The sequence below is a fragment of the Osmerus mordax genome, chromosome 9 (assembly GCF_038355195.1).
Source record: "Osmerus mordax isolate fOsmMor3 chromosome 9, fOsmMor3.pri, whole genome shotgun sequence".
NCBI lineage: Eukaryota > Metazoa > Chordata > Actinopteri > Osmeriformes > Osmeridae > Osmerus > Osmerus mordax.
The window spans coordinates 270,997-280,707 of NC_090058.1; the positions used below are offsets into that span (position 1 = coordinate 270,997).

The 9,711-nt window shown below is 43.7% G+C and overlaps 2 protein-coding genes across 3 annotated transcripts; one reads left to right on the forward strand and one right to left on the reverse strand.

Annotated features, from left to right (window-relative positions):
• Positions 1-1,188: 1,188 nt before the first annotated feature.
• Positions 1,189-3,178, forward strand: si:ch211-67f13.7 (uncharacterized protein LOC565426 homolog). 2 transcript variants are annotated; one of them, XM_067243217.1, is made up of 8 exons: positions 1,189-1,310; positions 1,393-1,499; positions 1,577-1,683; positions 1,773-1,944; positions 2,035-2,152; positions 2,266-2,345; positions 2,420-2,502; positions 2,690-3,178. In XM_067243217.1, the coding sequence occupies exons 1-8, from the start codon at positions 1,266-1,268 to the stop codon at positions 2,974-2,976; spliced, it is 999 nt and encodes a 332-aa protein (XP_067099318.1). In that variant the 5' UTR covers positions 1,189-1,265; the 3' UTR covers positions 2,977-3,178. The 2 variants fall into 2 exon arrangements, with proteins under 2 accessions (XP_067099318.1, XP_067099319.1); XM_067243218.1 differs by lacking the exon at positions 1,393-1,499 and having other exon boundaries at positions 1,250-1,310.
• Positions 3,179-3,262: 84 nt separating this feature from the next.
• Positions 3,263-5,875, reverse strand: LOC136949025 (butyrophilin subfamily 1 member A1-like). Its single transcript, XM_067243219.1, has 4 exons — positions 5,686-5,875; positions 4,785-5,126; positions 4,362-4,646; positions 3,263-4,155 (listed from the first exon to the last, which is right to left on the reverse strand). Exons 1-4 carry the CDS (start codon positions 5,750-5,752, stop codon positions 3,998-4,000), a joined length of 852 nt encoding a protein of 283 aa, XP_067099320.1. The 5' UTR covers positions 5,753-5,875; the 3' UTR covers positions 3,263-3,997.
• Between the last annotated feature and the right edge of the window lie 3,836 nt (positions 5,876-9,711).

The following is a 9,711-nucleotide window of genomic DNA, read 5'->3' on the forward strand; positions in this document are numbered from 1 at the left end:
AATGGTTGAAAAAATAAATATTAAAAAAAATTCAAAATAGAGGTTTTGAAATGTTGAAATAATATTTTCGAAAAATGTTTTGAAAAAACGGTCTCCTTTGCTTTCACTATGTGTGTGATTAAGTTTTGAAACCAGCTTTCAACTTGGTTTTGAAAACTTGATCAAAATGGAATGAGACATGTCTACAGATGATCCAGTAAACACACTCTTCTCAAGCAAACGGACCACTCAAGGGCCTGGGATTATACTATGTTGTTAACGACGGGAGAAATCAGTCGATACGGGAGCAGCAAAGATAGGAACAAAGCTGTATTGAAATGTATGTTTGCAAATATCTTAAAAATACTGTTTCAGCTGGATACGCCCTCTGTGGAGAGGGGGGATGCAGAGCTGAAGAAGTGTATGGAGGACAACAGAAGGGGGAGGGATGAGGGGGGAAGCTGGGGTATTTCATATGGGAGAAAGTCTACGTATATTTAAATTATTAAACTCATGACTGGCGAGTGATAGCATGCCTACCTGTGTCATCATGTGAATGTTAAGTGAACAAGGATATTAAATCAATTTCGCATTTCAAATACAATCTATGTTCTAATGATTCTATGATTGTAATGATGTTCTAGATGTTGTATACCTTGTGAACTAATTAGTATGCCAGGGAGTGGCGGGATTGTCTCAGTTTTTGGAACGTAGTATAAATGGACTTGATGACTCATTACCTCCAGCCGTGTACAGGTCGCTGTAGAGGTATCTAGAAAACATCTCTTGAGATGAAAAAGTGGTGTGTCTGCATTTTATGGAGTGTATTTACACTAAACGTCGCAAATTCTTCAACGGATATGTATGAGTCCTCGACTGTCTTGAGTCCAGATGCCGTCAAGTCCAGGAGAAAGATTTTCAAACTGGGCACATCAAAAAACACTTGTTTTATGATGAACCTGACATCTGAAGATAACAGATCAGCTCTGATGATATCAGCCAAAAGAGTTTGTGCTGAGTCGCCTCAGCACATCCCAGAGGTTAAACCAACAAGCAAGTTTACCTCTACGTCGCCTCTTCAAATCCAACGAGACGTGCATCCCACACGACCCGACCTGAGGAGTAAGGAGGGCTTTACTTATTTGCCGGACGTTTCTGTCTCTTGCTCTACATCAGAATTGGTTTTGCGGGTCAGACGGTCTTTCTATGGGTTTGGTGCTGACGCAAAGGAACTGACATTGGGAGACGCTTGCAAAAGCAACGGTGTTCTCAGACCACGTAACGACATGCTATTTACCTATCATTTGACAGACTGCGATGGCAAATGGGAGGTAAGTGTTTTAGTGCAATATTTTAGTCTGTTCAACATAATTATGTCGCGAACCTCTAGCCTACAAATATCCTCACATACAGGAGGCTTCCGACTCTTTCAGCTACAAATTCGTGCTTCACTATGTCCCTTCGCCCATCCGCTTCAGAGCGCGTAGTGTAAATCTGAATGTCGTTTGTCGGTTTCCAAGGTGAGATTTATCGTTTAACGTCTGCTAATCGTTTTTGACAAGGTTGGCAATTGAACACGATGAACCCTATTCCACAGGTATCATCACGTTTATCGGCTCGCGGTGCGCCCTACCTGGAGTACACGCATTATGCATAAAACACTAAAGTGGCGCTCTATTGATTTCCAAATTCAGTTGATGGATGGTAAGCTTTTCCTACACTTTAAGGGCTTGGTGGCCAAATGAACAGATTTTGGTCATTGGGATATGTCTTGATTTTTTTTGATGTTGTAGATTCATGGACCACACCAGCCCAGTCTCAAGTGTACCTGCTTGGGCAGACTGTGAACTTCCAGGTCACTGCTCTTCACCTACCCCATGGAAGCCTAAAGCTCTTCATTAGAAATTGCTATGCAACCACAACCAGTGGCACCTCTGCTACGCACACCATCATTGACAACTTTGGGTATGTCTGTGAAATGCTCAAATAGGATGTCCCCTGCTTTTGTAAGCATTACTTTGTTTATGACCTGTCCTTCTTAACCTCATGTCTCAGGTGTATGCAGGAGAGCCAGAGGAACCTGGGCAGGGCTCGCTTTGTGTCGCCCCGGACTGACGGCTCCCTCCGCTTCTCCCTCAGTGCCTTCCAGTTCACCTCTGACCCCCACGTCCAGGTGAGAACCCTAGTGGGTTTCTTCCCTCTGGGTCTGTCTGAGGAACAGTACCGATGGACAAAACCTAGTCCCATCTTTCAGAGTATCTGTAATGCAATGTTCAATCTATTCAGGTCACTATGCACTGTAACGTGTTCCTCACGTCAGAAGAACCCGGCCCATTGCACAAATCCTGCTCCTACACAGAGCATGGGTAATATGTTTATCTGTTGAGTTTCAACAGTCCTGTAACTCGTCCCGGCACCCTGACATCTCCCTCTCCTGCAGGTGGAGAGCCCTCACAGGGGAACACACCATATGCGATTGCTGCAACACCACATGTTCAAGATTAAGAAGTGCCTTGCTTGAAGGTCAGTTCATGTCCTTTAGTCTAGGCAAATAACCCCTCCCTTTTAATTGGTTACAGTAAAGATACGAGGATAGTGAAAACAACTTAAATATGCCTCTTTGACAGATAAGGATAACGTGAAAATGTTGCTTCAGCTAAAACTGTGGGAATGTGTGGTTGTAATGTGATGTCACGCTGTACTCCTCCAGGCTCAGTAACAAGCAGCCCTTTGCAGATCTCAGACCAGTCATACCTCACCGTAACCCCAGCAGAGCAGTCATACCTCACCCTAACCCCAGCAGAGCAGTCATTTGCCCCAGGAGACACCCCTCCGGCAGAGCGGAGGGGGTTGAAGAGTGGGGGACCAGAGTTGGGACAGCAGAAGGACCATGAGGAGAGAGGTTCAGATTTAAGTGATGTCTTTGTACTAGAGGAGGAGGAGGAGGAGGAGGAGAGGGGGGTTTCTCAGTCTATAAAGGAAAGGGATCAGTGGTAGGAGAGGAAAGACCACTAGTCTCACTGCGGGCATGAAGAAGAGTGTAAGGCAGATGGAAGAGATTGGTCCGTGAGCAGAGAAGAAGACCACCAGAATATTCCGATCTCTGATGATGATGAGATCCTGGGTGCCGATGGTGGACTCTGACTCTTATGGCTGTAGTGGGTGGAAGAGACAGGGTCTGGCATTTGAAGTGGCAGTAGCATCAGTGTGTTTGTGAAACATGAACCAACACTAAACATATTCTTACCACTAACCATCCCATTTAAAATAAAGTATGGAAATGTACTTTTGTAGTTTTTAGTTTATTTAGAATGCATCAGCGCCTCCTGTCCTCAGGTGTTTATCCAGAATCTCATGTGAACAAGCCAGCTTGCTACAATACATGCTGCTGTTATAGCAGGAAACATATGACAAAAAAATCTACCGTGACAAGCCTAAGAATTTTCTTGTTGGTTATTCAGAAATATGAATCAGACTTAAAATGAAACAGGATATTCTCTTTCCTGATGAAATATGACCCTGTGTCAAAGCACACTACCTCTACCAGCACCATCAAACTGGATCAGGGCTCTGGGCCAAACAGGGAAGAGGGGGAGATTGAGTCACCAGGTGCTAGCAGGTGCTAGTCCGTCATCCCTCACATGGGTTATGTGGAAGAAATAAAATTGTTGACAAATTAAAGAGTATGTGTGTTCTTGAATGGTGGCAACTTGTTTTGAATAAATACTGAACAATATAACAAGCTCTAAGCCACTGGCCTAAAAATGAAAACAAGAAAAAAAAAAACATTACACAAATATTGAAATAATATTTCTAGTTTCAGAACTTGACAGTGAAATACTTAGCTCTCCATAGCATTCTTTACACAAAACATAAACATGAAAATGTATTTAACCTCTTCACGCTGTTTGGTATATGACCATTTGAAATGAATTTTGAATTCAGTTACAAGTTACAGTCAAATTTTCAGTGCATTCCATGTAACAGCACTATAGAACATTAGGGTTTCCTTTGGTGTTTAAACATGTTCTGTTCTCAATGCTGTTGGTTTTCTTTGGTGTAAGTTTCTACTCTGTAATATTAATGCTGTTGCTTGTAAGAAGATGATTATCACAAGGAATAACACAACCCCCCATATGGCTCTGTCATGGGTCCGTGATGACTTGGCACCAATACCTGTAAGATCTTTACAGAAAAAAAAAAAAGAAAAGGATTTGGTTAAGAATTATTCATGATTCATTCAAGGAATTCTACCATGCCTCCTAACTTCTGTTATACCATGCCTCCTAACTTCTGTTCTACCATGCCTTCACACTCATACTTTCCAGTCTCACTCTATAAACAAATGTGAAATAAACCATCGGTATGTTGTAGTGCTTTACCTGTGTCCAGTGTGAAGTTTCTCTTGATCACCTGGCCCAGGATCCTGTTCTGCAAGATGAAGGTGAGGCTCCTGGAGCCTGCTGACTGCAGAGTCAGGTTGCTGGACACTGTAAACAGTCCCTCTGTGTCCTGCATGACGAGTGTGCTTGTGTAGTTGGTGATGTCCTCTCCTCTGTCATCCAGCCACTGAACGCAGGGGGCAGGGCGTCCTCCGTGTGAAGTCAACAGCAGCTCCAAGCCACTGGGAGATACTTTCAAGTTTGAATGTGGTTCTGCGTACAGTGCTGAAATTATACAAAACATTTAGTGTCTTAATCTTCTACATGTTTTAGAACTTTAAACAATCAATTGGCAATTCATTATGATCCCATAAATGACTCTAAACATTTTAAGAGGTTTACTGACATCAGAAGTGTGATTACCTGCTACTTTCAAAGACAAGGTTTTCCTCTGGCTCCCCATTAGCGTGCTGACAGAGCAGGTGTAGTCTCCCTCATCCTCCATGTTGGTGCGCTCCAGACGCAGAGAGGAATCCCCCCGCTCCATGTCGGAGTGCATCCGGCTGGTTCTGTTGGCATAGCGACGGCTCTGGCGGTCCAGCTGGTCTGTCCCGTGATAGAAGCTGTGGACCACCTCCTGCCCCCTCTGCCAGGTGACCACCAAGCTGCCCAGGCTGCCGCTCACTGGGAAGCTGCAGGGCAGGACGACCTGCTGTCCCTGGGCTGCTACAACGTGGCCGCGGGGGACAGTAACCTGAAACTCACCTACAGACAAAAACACAAGCAGTCACATCAATGATCTAAAGCACAGTCACACCAACGATATAAAGTGACCCACATCTGGATGTTTCACACCAAACGCGAAGCGGATTATTCGCGCGAATTAAGCGAATTTTTGCTTCGCGTTCATTTGTGTTTATTCGCACGAATTGCTACGAGCCAACAGTTTTTTTCTTCGTCAACCATGTCCGAAATTACTACTATAAAACAAATACGAAGTAGTGTCTTATAGCAGAGGATGCGCACAGACTTCCCTCCGTTTGTTCTAAAACGTCTGTTACATCTGTACATCAACTACAGATCAACTTTCGCGACACAGCGTTACGCGAATTTTGTTGTCTCTTGTTATACATGTTGTTACATGTAATCTCGACGCGCGAATAATTCGCTTCTCGTTTGGTGTGAACACAACAGGAGTACCTGTTGTGATTGTTCGTACCTTCAATTTACAACAATCATAACAGGTATGACAACTCAAAAGGGAAACATTTTACATTCTCTATTTGAGTCACCATACAGCACACAAAACCAATGACACACTTACATGAAAAGGCTGCCTTAAAGAGAATCGATGCAAGCAGGTGTTGAATAACCCATACGTTCCAGTTCATATCAGGGTTCTTGAAGTTCTACGTACCTCACCTGTGTCTGGTATCCCACCTATGTCAGAAGTAGTTTGAGTAAAATACCAGCAGTAATGGAGCTGCCGTCACTATGAACAGAAAAGCTGTCTTAAAAGCTGCTCATTTATCCTACGCAGATATGTGAATGCTTATCACGATCATGCGTCATCACTGCATGAGTTACAGGTGAGAGGAATGTGGACCGTTTCAGTCAGGGATGAATCTGAACTTTGAGTCCAGAACGTCTACCAGCAGAGATGTTATATATTCTGGAATGAACCAGGATTCAGTCAGTCTCAACAGGTCCTCCTGAAGATTTGCTCATTGTTACACAGCAGTCCTTTGGTACAACTGTTAGTTCAATAAAGTAGTTATAAAGTAGGCTACTCAAACTCTCTAGCTCTCACACTGTCTCTTTAAGGCCACTCCCACACCTGTCTAGTTTCCATGGACACACCCACTGAGTTGTTGGATGATCCAATATTTTCCATGGACACACCCACTGTGAGTTGTTGAATGAAACCAACCACAGAAACATGTAACAAGTAACCATGGAGATTGTTACATTGTTTGTTTATATTAAGATGTTTGATCGATTGATCAAATTATTTTTGTTATTTGGAGAAACAGGGGAATATTGCCTTTAGGTTGCGGTCTACAGGTGAGAATACCATTGGTGTTAATTGGTTAGGGTTATGGGTCCATGTAAAGTAACGATCGGGGAGACTCACTTGGGTAATGACAATAGTAAAAAGGTATGGATCAAGACAAATACTACAAATGAAGACATTTTATGAATTGAATGAAAAAACATTGTGGATTCACATAAAATAGATTGTCAATCATTTATTGGAACCGCTGAACCGCTGGCCTTGACTGTTTTAAGTTGGGACATTCCAAACAGGATTTACTTTTTAAAAACAGTTCACATGCAGGTCCAAACTGAAACAGGACATCTTTTGTACAAATAATAACATTGTAATGAGTTTTTCAAAAAGCTAAATAAAAGATCTGTAAAAGTATATTATAAAAATATAAATTCTGCAAGAGGAACACTTGCAAGAGGACTGTCTATTGAGGTAATCTCATCTCAGAAGCCACTATCGTACTCTACACAGGTATGTATACACCCAAGACAGACAAATGACACCACACACCTCACTAAAGATGCCAGATTACATTTAACACATACCAGCAGAGGTGTTGCAAGGAATACCCATTTAAGTTACAGATGAACATTCTTTACAAATGGAAACCACCAATGATTCATGGTGGGTCCCATGAATCATCAGCAGTGTTACCTGGTGAAAGTTCTGTTCTTCAAGATCTTCAGTTCCTTTTCTTCAAGTGTTTAGTTCTTTGAGTCTTCTGGACTTAATCACAAGATGCTATATATTCTCTTGTCTTAACCCATAAACGCATGGCCCTGGATCAATCGTTGGGCATCAGATATGTGATCAGGGTCAATTAAAGGAGAAAACATGAATTCATTGTGACAATTTATTCTCTTTTATTGAAATACATGAACGTGAATAATCATTTCTTTGATTATTTTTACAATCATGCTAATCACTTTGAAAATGATTCATTATCCAAAGTATTTGTATTGCACAGTTGAGGAGTATCTTCCTCTCTGGGCAATAAACAACATAAATCTAAAGTACAGTAGCTTCATCCGGTAAGAATATGATTTATATATTCTCAGTAACCATAAGTAAAACCATAAAAACTAAGACCGGAATCAGACTCAACATGTGAAGGATTTAATGACATGAAGGATGATCCTCCAGTACCTGCACAGCAAAAACTACGAAACCAAACACAAATTTAAAGTTATATGCAGATTTGGACCAACCCTTACACAAATGTAGCATGAATAAACAAATAAACATTTGGGGTTAATTAATAGGTGTAGAAACGAGGAAAGATAAAGATGTCATTATAATAAAACCGTAAAGGAAGATGGCACATTTCACTATGCTCAAAAATGAAACTGAAAGTATCTACACAGGAAAAAATAACTTAACTCCATACAGTTTTAGGACATGGAAGAAATCAGACTTTTAGGGCCGGTTTTGCAGACACAGATTAAGCCTAGTCCAGGACACTCCATTGAGCTTGTTTTCTTTAGTCCTATACTAGGCTGCGAAACCTGCCCTCAAAGATATATAGCAGGATTTAATAGTGCATGTTCTTTTCTTATAATTATATAAATATCTTAGAAGTAAAACATTTGGGTATAATACATATAGGCGCCCATAGCTCCCCACTTGCAGTAGTTGGCCTGACATTGACGTAAAAACATGACATGCCACAAGAGGGCGACATGTTGTGACTATATCAGTAGGCATTGGGCTGTCGACAGCAGACCAAAATATCAAAGTGAAAGCTAGAAGACTTTCTAACAAAGAAAATATAAATGTATAGTACAAAAGGTAGAGACATTTAAAGACCCAAACTAATAACATCAAACTCAAAGTACCTTTTTACTTTCCGTCATCTGATTTATCTTCCTCTTCTCTGTCCATCCTCTTGTATACATGCTGGTTAAGTCTGTTTTGATGGTCCTCTCCTCTTCGGTCTTGCTCATAACAAGGGAGAGAGTGGCGCCTCATGCTGTTGTTCCACTGGGGGCCTCTTCAGAACCTGCAAGGGAGGAACAGAACAACTAGATGATATCGTCTTCTTATCAACTAGAGGTGTAACTTCTAAAAGCAGTATGTGTATCTTACATATTGAGTTACTAACTCCTTACCCTTAATGTTGTCTGACTGTGCTTGCTGTCCAGCAGTTTGCACATGCTCAATGTTCACACTGGCCTCGGCCCCACCGGCCTCGGACTCACCGGCCTCAGCCTCACCGGCCTCAGCCTCACCGGCCTCAGCCTCACCGGCCTCAGCCTCACCGGCCTCAGCCTCACCGGCCTCAGCCTCACCGGCCTCAGCCTCACCAGCCTCAGCCTCACCAGCCTTGGCCTGTGGTTTCTTGGCCACCGGTGGAGGCACTTTGAGCCCTCTCTTCTGAACTTCTGTTGCCTTACTGGGACCGGACACAGATGGCAGCTGTGCTACCAGCTTGTTGTCGAAGTTGGCCGTGGCTACTTGTGAGGAGGAAGGGTCCATCACCACCTTCTTTGTACTCTTGGAAAAGACGAAGCTGGCACTGGCGGAAGGAGACTTGTGGAGGTCTGCCCCCGGTGGGGAAGCTGGGGAGTGCATGCTCAAGCGAGAGGGGCAGCTGTCTTTAGCTGTTCTGGCTGCTGTTCTCAAGCGGATAGCTTCTTGCAGCCTCATAGAGGGGGTGGTGGTCGTGGCAGGGGGGGATTTTTTGGTTGGGGAAGTAAGAGTGGTTGAGGTTGGGGGAAGATTCAGTACTGGTGTGTTGGAATGGGACTGCAGTACTGGTGTGTTGGAATGGGACTGCAGTACTGGTGTGTTGGAATGGGACTGCAGTACTGGTGTGTTGGAATGGGACTGCAGTACTGGTGTGTTGGAATGGGACTGCAGTACTGGTGTGTTGGAATGGGACTGCAGTACTGGTGTGTTGGAATGGGACTGCAGTACTGGTGTGTTGGAATGGGACTGCACGGTAAATGGGTGTGAGGTGAGGACAGCAGGTGGGGATGCATCGACAGGAGGAGGAGAGATCATGATTAGTGATCTGCGTATAGGCTTCTGGGGGGCCTCATGGCTGGTGAAGGCTGGATTTGAAACACTGTTGGAGGATTGGGTGGCTGTGCCAGAGGCCGATGTCTGGGTCTGGTCCTGGGTCTGGTCCTGGGTCTGGATTGGAGTCGGGTCCTGGGTCTGGTCCTGGGTCTGGATTGGGGTCTGTTCCTGGGTCTGGATTGGAGTCGGGTCCTGGGTCTGGATTGGAGTCGGGTCCTGGGTCTGGTCCTGGGTCTGGATTGGGGTCTGTTCCTGGGTCTGGATTGGAGTCGGGTCCTG